General features: G+C 21.2%; 2 protein-coding genes across 2 annotated transcripts in view; one reads left to right on the top strand and one right to left on the bottom strand.

The window, feature by feature from the left end:
* LOC149934204 (uncharacterized) overlaps positions 1-15,119 on the top strand; it is a 371,814-nt gene that overhangs the window by 64,888 nt on the left and 291,807 nt on the right. The window lies entirely within an intron of this gene.
* Positions 12,646-14,749, bottom strand: LOC149934312 (uncharacterized). The gene is made up of 8 exons (XM_090153407.1): positions 14,551-14,749; positions 14,227-14,463; positions 14,082-14,159; positions 13,870-14,010; positions 13,670-13,807; positions 13,559-13,600; positions 12,839-13,068; positions 12,646-12,774 (listed from the first exon to the last, which is right to left on the bottom strand). The coding sequence occupies exons 1-8, from the start codon at positions 14,747-14,749 to the stop codon at positions 12,646-12,648; spliced, it is 1,194 nt and encodes a 397-aa protein (XP_090009533.1).

The following is a 15,119-nucleotide window of genomic DNA, read 5'->3' as shown; positions in this document are numbered from 1 at the left end:
TATCATTAAGTCGAGATTTATATAATTAAATCGAGATTTATATAATTAAAACGTTATTTATATAATTAAAACGAGATTTATATAATTAAATCGAGATTTATATCATTAAAACGAGATTTATATCATTAAAACGAGATTTATTTAATTAAATCGAGATTTATATAATTAAAACGAGATTTATTTCTTTAAATCGAGATTTATATCATTAAAACGAGATTTATATAATTAAAAAGAGATTTATATAATTAAAACGAGATTTATATAATTTAAACGAGATTTATATAATTAAAACGAGATTTATAACATTAAATCGAGATTTATATCATTAAAACGAGATTTATAACATTAAATCGAGATTTATATAATTAAAACGATATTTATATAATTAAAACGATATTTATAACATTAAAACGAGATTTATATCATTAAAACGAGATTTATATAAATAAAACGAGATTTATATCATTAAAACGAGATTTATATCATTAAAACGAGATTTATATCATTAAAACGAGATTTATATCATTAAAACGAGATTTATATCATTAAATCGAGATTTATACGTTAAAACGAGATTTATATAATTAAAACGAGATTTATATAATTAAATCGACATTTATATCATTATATCGAGATTTATATTATTAAAACGAGATTTATATCATTAAATCGTGATTTATATCATTAAATCGTGATTTATATCATTAAAACGGGATTTATATCATTAAATCGAGATTTATATCATTAAGTCGAGGTTTATATAATTTAAACGAGATTTATATCATTAAAACGAGATTTATTTAATTAAAACGAGATTTATATAATTAAATCGAGATTTATATCATTATATCGAGATTTATATTATTAAATCGAGATTTATATCATTATATCGAGATTTATATTATTAAATCGAGATTTATATAATTAAATCGAGATTTATATCATTATATCGAGATTTATATTATTAAAACGAGATTTATATCATTAAAACGGGATTTATATCATTAAATCGAGATTTATATCATTAAGTCGAGATTTATATAATTAAATCGAGATTTATATAATTAAAACGTTATTTATATAATTAAAACGAGATTTATATAATTAAATCGAGATTTATATCATTAAAACGAGATTTATATCATTAAAACGAGATTTATTTAATTAAATCGAGATTTATATAATTAAAACGAGATTTATTTCTTTAAATCGAGATTTATATCATTAAAACGAGATTTATATAATTAAAAAGAGATTTATATAATTAAAACGAGATTTATATAATTTAAACGAGATTTATATAATTAAAACGAGATTTATAACATTAAATCGAGATTTATATCATTAAAACGAGATTTATAACATTAAATCGAGATTTATATAATTAAAACGATATTTATATAATTAAAACGATATTTATAACATTAAAACGAGATTTATATCATTAAAACGAGATTTATATAAATAAAACGAGATTTATATCATTAAAACGAGATTTATATCATTAAAACGAGATTTATATCATTAAAACGAGATTTATATCATTAAAACGAGATTTATATCATTAAATCGAGATTTATACGTTAAAACGAGATTTATATAATTAAAACGAGATTTATATAATTAAATCGAGATTTATATCATTATATCGAGATTTATATTATTAAAACGAGATTTATATCATTAAATCGTGATTTATATCATTAAAACGGGATTTATATCATTAAATCGAGATTTATATCATTAAGTCGAGGTTTATATAATTTAAACGAGATTTATATCATTAAAACGAGATTTATTTAATTAAAACGAGATTTATATAATTAAATCGAGATTTATATCATTATATCGAGATTTATATTATTAAATCGAGATTTATATAATTAAATCGAGATTTATATTATTATATCGAGATTTATATTATTAAAACGAGATTTATATCATTAAATCGTGATTTATATCATTAAAACGGGATTTATATAATTTAAACGAGATTTATATCATTAAAACGAGATTTATATAATTAAATCTAGATTTATATCATTATATCGAGATTCATATTATTAAAACGAGATTTATATCATTAAATCGAGATTTATAACATTAAATCGAGATTTATATAATTAAATCGAGATTTATATAATTTAAACGAGATTTATATCATTAAAACGAGATTTATATAATTAAATCGAGATTTATATCATTAAAACGTGATTTATATAATTAAAATGAGATTTATATAATTAAATCGAGATTTATATCATAAAAACGAGATTTATATCATAAAAACGATATTTATATAACTAAAACGAGATTTATATCATTAAAACAAGATTTATATAATTAAAACGAGATTTATATAATTAAAACGAGATTTATATAATTAAAACGAGATTTATAACATTTAATCGAGATTTATATCATTAAAACGAGATTTATATAATTAAAACGAGATTTATATAATTAAAACGAAATTTATATCATTTAATCGAGATTTATAGCATTAAATCGAGATTTCTATCATTAAAACGAGATTTATATAATTAAAACGAGATTTATATCATTAAAACGAGATTTATATAAATAAAACGAGATTTATATAAATAAAACGAGATTTATATAAATAAAACGAGATTTATATCATTAAAACGAGATTTATATTATTAAAACGATATTTATATCATTAAATCGAGATTTATACGTTAAAACGAGATTTATATAATTAAAACGAGATTTATATAATTAAATCGACATTTATATCATTATATCGAGATTTATTTAATTAAAACGAGATTTATATAATTAAATCGAGATTTATATCATTATATCGAGATTTCTATTATTAAATCGAGATTTATATAATTAAATTGAGATTTATATCATTAAAACGTGATTTATATAATTAAAATGAGATTTATATAATTAAATCGAGATTTATATCATAAAAACGAGATTTATATCATAAAAACGAGATTTATATAGCTAAAACGAGATTTATATCATTAAAACGAGATTTATATAATTAAAACGAGATTTATATAATTAAAACGAAATTTATATAATTAAAACGAGATTTATATAATTAAAACGAGATTTATTTCTTTAAATCGAGATTTATATCATTAAATCGAGATTTATATAATTAAAACGATATTTATATAATTAAAACGATATTTATAACATTAAAACGAGATTTATATCATTAAAACGAGGTTTATATAAATAAAACGAGATTTATATCATTAAAACGAGATTTATATCATTAAAACGAGATTTATATCATTAAAACGAGATTTATATCATTAAAACGAGATTTATATAGCTAAAACGAGATTTATATCATTAAAACGAGATTTATATAATTAAAACGAGATTTATATAATTAAAACGAAATTTATATAATTAAAACGAGATTTATATAATTAAAACGAGATTTATTTCTTTAAATCGAGATTTATATCATTAAATCGAGATTTATATAATTAAAACGATATTTATATAATTAAAACGATATTTATAACATTAAAACGAGATTTATATCATTAAAACGAGATTTATATAAATAAAACGAGATTTATATCATTAAAACGAGATTTATATCATTAAAACGAGATTTATATCATTAAAACGAGATTTATATCATTAAAACGAGATTTATATCATTAAATCGAGATTTATACGTTAAAACGAGATTTATATAATTAAAACGAGATTTATATAATTAAATCGAGATTTATATCATTATATCGAGATTTATATTATTAAAACGAGATTTATATCATTAAATCGTGATTTATATCATTAAAACGGGATTTATATCATTAAATCGAGATTTATATCATTAAGTCGAGGTTTATATAATTTAAACGAGATTTATATCATTAAAACGAGATTTATTTAATTAAAACGAGATTTATATAATTAAATCGAGATTTATATCATTATATCGAGATTTATATTATTAAATCGAGATTTATATAATTAAATCGAGATTTACTTTATTATATCGAGATTTATATTATTAAAACGAGATTTATATCATTAAATCGTGATTTATATCATTAAAACGAGATTTATATAATTTAAACGAGATTTATATCATTAAAACGAGATTTATATAATTAAAACGAGATTTATATAATTAAATCGAGATTTATATAATTAAATCGAGATTCATATTATTAAATCTAGATTTATATCATTATATCGAGATTTATATTATTAAAACGAGATTTATATCATTAAATCGAGATTTATAACATTAAATCGAGATTTATATAATTAAATCGAGATTTATATAATTTAAACGAGATTTATATCATTAAAACGAGATTTATATAATTAAATCGAGATTTATATCATTAAAACGTGATTTATATAATTAAAATGAGATTTATATAATTAAATCGAGATTTATATCATAAAAACGAGATTTATATCATAAAAACGATATTTATATAACTAAAACGAGATTTATATCATTAAAACAAGATTTATATAATTAAAACGAGATTTATATAATTAAAACGAGATTTATATAATTAAAACGAGATTTATAACATTTAATCGAGATTTATATCATTTAAACGAGATTTATATAATTAAAACGAGATTTATATCATTAAAACGAGATTTATATAAATAAAACGAGATTTATATAAATAAAACGAGATTTATATAAATAAAACGAGATTTATATCATTAAAACGAGATTTATATCATTAAAACGATATTTATATCATTAAATCGAGATTTATACGTTAAAACGAGATTTATATAATTAAAACGAGATTTATATAATTAAAACGAGATTTATATAATTAAATCGACATTTATATCATTATATCGAGATTTATTTAATTAAAACGAGATTTATATAATTAAATCGAGATTTATATCATTATATCGAGATTTCTATTATTAAATCGAGATTTATATAATTAAATCGAGATTTATATCATTATATCGAGATTTATATTATTAAAACGAGATTTATATCATTAAATCGTGATTTATATCATTAAAACGGGATTTATATAATTTAAACGAGATTTATATCATTAAAACGGGATTTATATAATTTAAACGATATTTATATCATTAAAACGGGATTTATATAATTTAAACGAGATTTATATCATTAAAACGTTATTTATATAATTAAAATGATATTTATATAATTAAAACGAGATTTATATAATTAAATCGAGATTTATATCATTAAAACGAGATTTATATAATTAAATCTAGATTTATATCATTATATCGAGATTTATATTATTAAAACGAGATTTATAACATTAAATCGAGATTTATATAATTAAATCGAGATTTATATAATTTAAACGAGATTTATATCATTAAAACGAGATTTATATAATTAAATCGAGATTTATATCATTAAAACGTGATTTATATAATTAAAATGAGATTTATATAATTAAATCGAGATTTATATCATAAAAACGAGATTTATATCATAAAAACGAGATTTATATAGCTAAAACGAGATTTATATCATTAAAACGAGATTAATATAATTAAAACGAGATTTATATAATTAAAACGAAATTTATATAATTAAAACGAGATTTATATAATTAAAACGAGATTTATTTCTTTAAATCGAGATTTATATCATTAAATCGAGATTTATATAATTAAAACGATATTTATATAATTAAAACGATATTTATAACATTAAAACGAGATTTATATCATTAAAACGAGATTTATATAAATAAAACGAGATTTATATCATTAAAACGAGATTTATATCATTAAAACGAGATTTATATCATTAAAACGAGATTTATATCATTAAAACGAGATTTATATCATTAAAACGAGATTTATATAGCTAAAACGAGATTTATATCATTAAAACGAGATTTATATAATTAAAACGAGTTTTATATAATTAAAACGAAATTTATATAATTAAAACGAGATTTATATAATTAAAACGAGATTTATTTCTTTAAATCGAGATTTATATCATTAAATCGAGATTTATATAATTAAAACGATATTTATATAATTAAAACGATATTTATAACATTAAAACGAGATTTATATCATTAAAACGAGATTTATATAAATAAAACGAGATTTATATCATTAAAACGAGATTTATATCATTAAAACGAGATTTATATCATTAAAACGAGATTTATATCATTAAAACGAGATTTATATCATTAAATCGAGATTTATACGTTAAAAAGAGATTTATATAATTAAAACGAGATTTATATAATTAAATCGAGATTTATATCATTATATCGAGATTTATATTATTAAAACGAGATTTATATCATTAAATCGTGATTTACATCATTAAAACGGGATTTATATCATTAAATCGAGATTTATATCATTAAGTCGAGGTTTATATAATTTAAACGAGATTTATATCATTAAAACGAGATTTATTTAATTAAAACGAGATTTATATAATTAAATCGAGATTTATATCATTATATCGAGATTTATATTATTAAATCGAGATTTATATAATTAAATCGAGATTTATATTATTATATCGAGATTTATATTATTAAAACGAGATTTATATCATTAAATCGTGATTTATATCATTAAAACGGGATTTATATAATTTAAACGAGATTTATATCATTAAAACGAGATTTATATAATTAAAACGAGATTTATATAATTAAATCGAGATTTATATAATTAAATCGAGATTCATATAATTAAATCTAGATTTATATCATTATATCGAGATTTATATTATTAAAACGAGATTTATATCATTAAATCGAGATTTATAACATTAAATCGAGATTTATATAATTAAATCGAGATTTATATAATTTAAACGAGATTTATATCATTAAAATGAGATTTATATAATTAAATCGAGATTTATATCATAAAAACGAGATTTATATCATAAAAACGATATTTATATAACTAAAACGAGATTTATATCATTAAAACAAGATTTATATAATTAAAACGAGATTTATATAATTAAAACGAGATTTATATAATTAAAACGAGATTTATAACATTTAATCGAGATTTATATCATTAAAACGAGATTTATATAATTAAAACGAGATTTATATAATTAAAACGAAATTTATATCATTTAATCGAGATTTATAGCATTAAATCGAGATTTCTATCATTAAAACGAGATTTATATAATTAAAACGAGATTTATATCATTAAAACGAGATTTATATAAATAAAACGAGATTTATATAAATAAAACGAGATTTATACAAATAAAACGAGATTTATATAATTAAAACGAGATTTAAATCATTAAAACGATATTTATATCATTAAAACGATATTTATATCATTAAAACGATATTTATATCATTAAATCGAGATTTATACGTTAAAACGAGATTTATATAATTAAAACGAGATTTATATAATTAAATCGACATTTATATCATTATATCGAGATTTATTTAATTAAAACGAGATTTATATAATTAAATCGAGATTTATATCATTATATCGAGATTTATATTATTAAATCGAGATTTATATAATTAAATCGAGATTTATATCATTATATCGAGATTTATATTATTAAAACGAGATTTATATCATTAAATCGTGATTTATATCATTAAAACGGGATTTATATAATTTAAACGAGATTTATATCATTAAAACGGGATTTATATAATTTAAACGAGATTTATATCATTAAAACGTGATTTATATAATTAAAATGATATTTATATAATTAAAACTAGATTTATATAATTAAATCGAGATTTATATCATTAAAACGAGATTTATATAATTAAATCGAGATTTATATAATTAAATCGAGATTCATATAATTAAATCTAGATTTATATCATTATATCGAGATTTATATTATTAAAACGAGGTTTATAACATTAAATCGAGATTTATATAATTAAATCGAGATTTATATAATTTAAACGAGATTTATATCATTAAAACGAGATTTATATAATTAAATCGAGATTTATATCATTAAAACGTGATTTATATAATTAAAATGAGATTTATATAATTAAATCGAGATTTATATCATAAAAACGAGATTTATATCATAAAAACGAGATTTATATAGCTAAAACGAGATTTATATCATTAAAACGAGATTAATATAATTAAAACGAGATTTATATAATTAAAACGAAATTTATATAATTAAAACGAGATTTATATAATTAAAACGAGATTTATTTCTTAAATCGAGATTTATATCATTAAATCGAGATTTATATAATTAAAACGATATTTATATAATTAAAACGATATTTATAACATTAAAACGAGATTTATATCATTAAAACGAGATTTATATAAATAAAACGAGATTTATATCATTAAAACGAGATTTATATCATTAAAACGAGATTTATATCATTAAAACGAGATTTATATCATTAAAACGAGATTTATATGATTAAATCGAGATTTATACGTTTAAACGAGATTTATATAATTAAAACGAGATTTATATAATTAAATCGAGATTTATATCATTATATCGAGATTTATATTATTAAAACGAGATTAATATCATTAAAACGAGATTTATATCATTAAATCGTGATTTATATCATTAAAACGGGATTTATATCATTAAATCGAGATTTATATCATTAAGTCGAGGTTTATATAATTTAAACGAGATTTATATCATTAAAACGAGATTTATTTAATTAAAACGAGATTTATATAATTAAATCGAGATTTATATCATTATATCGAGATTTATATTATTAAATCGAGATTTATATAATTAAATTGAGATTTATATTATTATATCGAGATTTATTTCTTTAAATCGAGATTTATATCATTAAAACGAGATTTATATAATTAAAACGAGATTTATATAAATAAAACGAGATTTATATAATTAAATCGAGATTTATATCATTAAAACGAGATTTATATAAATAAAACGAGATTTATATCATTAAAACGAGATTTATATCATTAAAACGAGATTTATATCATTAAAACGAGATTTATATCATTAAAACGAGATTTATATCATTAAAACGAGATTTATATCATTAAATCGAGATTTATACGTTAAAACGAGATTTATGTAATTAAAACGAGATTTATATAATTAAATCGAGATTTATATCATTATATCGAGATTTATATTATTAAAACGAGATTTATATCATTAAATCGTGATTTATATCATTAAATCGAGATTTATATCATTAAGTCGAGGTTTATATAATTTAAACGAGATTTATATCATTAAAACGAGATTTATTTAATTAAAACGAGATTTATATAATTAAATCGAGATTTATATCATTATATCGAGATTTATATTATTAAATCGAGATTTATATAATTAAATCGAGATTTATATCATTATATCGAGATTTATATTATTAAAACGAGATTTATATCATTAAATCGTGATTTATATCATTAAAACGGGATTTATATAATTTAAACGAGATTTATATCATTAAAACGGGATTTATATCATTAAAACGGGATTTATATAATTTAAACGAGATTTATATCATTAAAACGTGATTTATATAATTAAAATGATATTTATATAATTAAATCGAGATTTATATAATTAAAACGATATTTATATAATTAAAACGATATTTATAACATTAAAACGAGATTTATATCATTAAAACGAGATTTATATAAATAAAACGAGATTTATATCATTAAAACGAGATTTATATCATTAAAACGAGATTTATATCATTAAAACGAGATTTATATCATTAAAACGAGATTTATATGATTAAATCGAGATTTATACGTTTAAACGAGATTTATATAATTAAAACGAGATTTATATAATTAAATCGAGATTTATATCATTATATCGAGATTTATATTATTAAAACGAGATTAATATCATTAAAACGAGATTTATATCATTAAATCGTGATTTATATCATTAAAACGGGATTTATATCATTAAATCGAGATTTATATCATTAAGTCGAGGTTTATATAATTTAAACGAGATTTATATCATTAAAACGAGATTTATTTAATTAAAACGAGATTTATATAATTAAATCGAGATTTATATCATTATATCGAGATTTATATTATTAAATCGAGATTTATATAATTAAATTGAGATTTATATTATTATATCGAGATTTATTTCTTTAAATCGAGATTTATATCATTAAAACGAGATTTATATAATTAAAACGAGATTTATATAAATAAAACGAGATTTATATAATTAAATCGAGATTTATATCATTAAAACGAGATTTATATAAATAAAACGAGATTTATATCATTAAAACGAGATTTATATCATTAAAACGAGATTTATATCATTAAAACGAGATTTATATCATTAAAACGAGATTTATATCATTAAAACGAGATTTATATCATTAAATCGAGATTTATACGTTAAAACGAGATTTATGTAATTAAAACGAGATTTATATAATTAAATCGAGATTTATATCATTATATCGAGATTTATATTATTAAAACGAGATTTATATCATTAAATCGTGATTTATATCATTAAATCGAGATTTATATCATTAAGTCGAGGTTTATATAATTTAAACGAGATTTATATCATTAAAACGAGATTTATTTAATTAAAACGAGATTTATATAATTAAATCGAGATTTATATCATTATATCGAGATTTATATTATTAAATCGAGATTTATATAATTAAATCGAGATTTATATCATTATATCGAGATTTATATTATTAAAACGAGATTTATATCATTAAATCGTGATTTATATCATTAAAACGGGATTTATATAATTTAAACGAGATTTATATCATTAAAACGGGATTTATATCATTAAAACGGGATTTATATAATTTAAACGAGATTTATATCATTAAAACGTGATTTATATAATTAAAATGATATTTATATAATTAAAACGAGATTTATATAATTAAATCGAGATTTATATCATTAAAACGAGATTTATATAATTAAATCGAGATTTATATAATTAAATCGAGATTCATATAATTAAATCTAGATTTATATCATTATATCGAGATTTATATTATTAAAACGAGATTTATAACATTAAATCGAGATTTATATAATTAAATCGAGATTTATATAATTTAAACGAGATTTATATCATTAAAACGAGATTTATATAATTAAATCGAGATTTATATCATTAAAACGTGATTTATATAATTAAAATGAGATTTATATAATTAAATCGAGATTTATATCATAAAAACGAGATTTATACCATAAAAACGAGATTTATATAGCTAAAACGAGATTTATATCATTAAAACGAGATTTATATAATTAAAACGAGATTTATATAATTAAAACGAAATTTATATAATTAAAACGTGATTTATATAATTAAAACGAGATTTATTTCTTTAAATCGAGATTTATATCATTAAATCGAGATTTATATAATTAAAACGATATTTATATAATTAAAACGATATTTATAACATTAAAACGAGATTTATATCATTAAAACGAGATTTATATCATTAAAACGAGATTTATATCATTAAAACGAGATTTATATCATTAAAACGAGATTTATATCATTAAATCGAGATTTATACGTTAAAACGAGATTTATATAATTAAAACGAGATTTATATAATTAAATTGAGATTTATATCATTATATCGAGATTTATATTATTAAAACGAGATTTATATCATTAAATCGTGATTTACATCATTAAAACGGGATTTATATCATTAAATCGAGATTTATATCATTAAGTCGAGGTTTATATAAATAAAACGAGATTTATATCATTAAAACGAGATTTATTTAATTAAAACGAGATTTATATAATTAAATCGAGATTTCCCAGCAAACACAAAAGGCCCCCAAGACATTCCCCGGAGTTCAGTTCGGGGGATTCATTATATCCGTAGGATATCCAAAAAAACTCAATTGAACAATATGGGATGTTCCTCGGGTGACCAAATGTCATCAGTTTCTTGATCCCTAATATATCTATAAAACGCCGGTCAAGAAATTCTACAGATATTCCATGGACTTTCACGGGACTTTCATTACGTTCTATTTGAATGCTAGAAATATTCTGGGAACATCCAGCCGAATATTTGAAGCCAACTGTTTTAGACGTAGTATGTCCAGAGAACATCTTAGGGTTCTTAAAAATATTCACCAGATATTCGATGGATATTTAAAAGGGAAAACTGGGACATTCATAGCATATGACAAAGGCAGTGGCGTAGCCAGGGGGATACGTGCCCACTCACCTCCCCCCTTTTTTCCATCATATATTATTCGTCCATAAACAAAGAAACCAATCAGAATAATTTGAATTAAAATTTTTATTTCATAGTAGAAGTCTAAAAATGTATATGTTACAAATTTTTTTTTAGAATTGTTTCAGCCTTTGATTTGGTTCTGTCTGAAGCATGGTTGAACCATGACTTAATCTGCTTCTCAACCTCCACTATCGTTGCATCTTTAAAGTTTTTAGAACTTTGTACAGTATCTAATGAAGAAAGATTAAAACAAAAAATAACTCCATTTAAATACATATACACTAAGCAGTTTATAAATCATTTACGCTATAAAAGATTTGCTAAACATTTATCTCACCAGTTATAATTTTCATTAGCTTTAAATTGTTTAGTTTTTTTTTCCTTTTCTGCCTTCCCAGCTGAAATTCTTTGCGAACTCATCGAGAAAAACGTCTTTCAGAAGTCTTTTCACTGAATCATAAAGAGTTACTCCTCCAAATTGTTTTAGATAGCTTCTCTGAAATTTAAACAAAATTGTACCTCGACTCTAAGGAGAAAATCGAAATTAAATATTTACTTACTAATTTGTTGGCATTTTCATAAGTAGTCAGATAATCTTCTAATAAATCTAGTGCACTGTCTTCCTTCAGTGGAAAACCAAAAATTTCTTTAAGTTGTTCAGTTTCGACTCCCGAAACAACATGTTGGCTGGAGTTGCTTGTATTGCTCAGAACTGTGTCTAATATTTCCAAAATCAGTCTTTGGTTGGATTTCAGCAACTCTTGATTCCTAGATAAATTCCGAAGCCATGCTATTTAAAAACATAAAATTAATTGTTACAAAATTAGTAGTAATTATGAAATTAGAACAATGTGTTTCTAATAATAAACAGCTACGCTAATACCCAAGTCACCACTACAGGCCTAAGTCATCTAGTGACCGGTTTATATTGTGTAGGAGGGTGAAGGCAGGCTCTACATGCCATGCGAGCTAACCATCAGCTCCCTACACTTTCTATTACTATAACCTCAGCAAGTTTTTATGGGAAAGAAAACCCAAGATCTCGCATGGAAAAGCCCGTTAACCAGTGGGGAGGTAACTTGCAAATTACGCAGGAGTGGTTCGGGATTTTCACCCAGTGCCACAAGCTGGAATCGAACCTGACTCCTCTTTCTGAGAGGCGATAAAAGAAAAGCCATAGACAAACACGTTCTACGTCCAGTCGTCGTAGCGCATGGTTGACATTTGACTTTAATGGGGATTTTATTGAAATGCCTATTAGAGCAGCAACCGTTACGTACATTCACTAACAGAAACCATTCGGTTTGATCCATTAACTTCATCTGTATTAGTAAATAGGTTGTAATAGATTTTCAGAGTGATTATGAAATTTTATTTTAAATAAATTATACCTCTGAAACTTGAAGCAGATTTATCTTTTCCGAATTCATTGCTAGATGTTCTTGATAGCACTTGAGGTTTTTCTCTTTGTCTTCCAGGTGTAATTTTTTCTCGAGGTCCAACAACTACATTAGTCGACTCGACAGAGTCTAAAATATCACCATTTTCAATCTTTAAAATATTACCTCTAATTTTTTTATACAAAAATTACCTTCGTCCAAGTTATAAAAATTCATTGTAAAGGCTGTGTTGGTGCTATTTTCTTTAGGTGCATAGGACTCTTTCCGATATAATGGAGATGACTCTTCGGGATTTTTCAACGCTTTTCTTGGTCTTTGAGTTTCCACAGGATCTTTACAAATTATAAATTATAATTTTAAAGTTCAATGTAAATATGATAAACCTTTTTATTAACGTAATTACCATTTGAAAACTCGGAAGACAAAAATCTCTTTGATTTGTGTTTCGATCCATTTGTCAAGTAGTTGACTTGTGTAACATCTAAAAAATGTGTTACTAATTAAGTTAAAGAATATATATATATATTTTTTAAATAACAGATCTTTACTAGTTTTTTCGAGGGAAGGATGAACTGTTTTTAACACTGGAAGTTCGGGAACTTTGTTAGGCGAGTCATTTTCCATATTATTCTCTGATGATTCGCTGTCTGATTCAATTCGTTTTGGACTGTGGATCGTTTTGGACTTTTTCCTTCTTTTACCAGGTCCAGTCTCCCGTTCACTTGTTGAAACATCCGTGTCTCTAACATATCTTACCATCTTCCTCCATGCTTCTTCAAAAGATTCTGAAATTAGATAATGTTGTTAATATTAATGTCAGTCCTGATATTCGTATCGTAATATTTTGATTTCAATTTTTTAAACATTTTTACCACAACTAAAAATTATGGTGATTTCGTAGTTTTCTAAATCTTCAATTCCGGGTGGAGTTCGTCTTTTTGCAAAGCGAGTCCCAACTTTGTCGCCAGGCCAATAACATTTTGTTCTAGTTTCTTCTTTATAAACCCATGTATCAGGTATTACAGCCACTCCTCCATGTGAAAACTCTACAATTTTATAATCTTCACCCATTTAATCTGCAATGCAAATGTATTTATGTTAATGAAACTAATTATAACACATTTCAATATAGTGCATCGGAATTAACAAAAGCATGTGCGGTTATAGGGACAAGCATGTGTTAAAAGTACAAAAGCACACTTGTGCTTAAAAGAAATTAGAATATAAAAACTAAGAAATTAGTTTAAGAAAGCTGAATGCAATTTTTCAACGTATGCATCTACGATAAATTTTTTTACAACAAATTATTTCAAAATAAATTCAGATTAGACGTACGTACAGGATTTAAAAGCTATATTATTCAAAAGTACGCCCTACCTCTTTTTCAGTTCGGTTAGTGAAGAAGTCGCATAACAACGTACGCATTTGTTGTATTTATAGG

This window comes from Leiobunum rupestre, chromosome 7 (assembly GCF_980474605.1).
Source record: "Leiobunum rupestre chromosome 7, qqLeiRupe1.1.hap1, whole genome shotgun sequence".
NCBI lineage: Eukaryota > Metazoa > Arthropoda > Arachnida > Opiliones > Sclerosomatidae > Leiobunum > Leiobunum rupestre.
Note: the sequence above shows the minus strand (reverse complement) of the source record. Positions and strands in the feature narration are given on the sequence as shown.

Bases quoted from the DNA above. Each gene is read 5' to 3' on its own strand.
- LOC149934312 (XM_090153407.1), bottom strand. From the start codon at position 14,749: ATGGGTGAAGATTATAAAATTGTAGAGTTTTCACATGGAGGAGTGGCT. The intron at 14,160-14,226 runs GTAAAGATCTGT...CACATTTTTTAG, and splicing joins TCCTTCCCTCGAAAAAACTA to ATGTTACACAAGTCAACTAC. The intron at 12,775-12,838 runs GTAAGTAAATAT...TTTAAATTTCAG, and splicing joins ATGAAAATGCCAACAAATTA to AGAAGCTATCTAAAACAATT.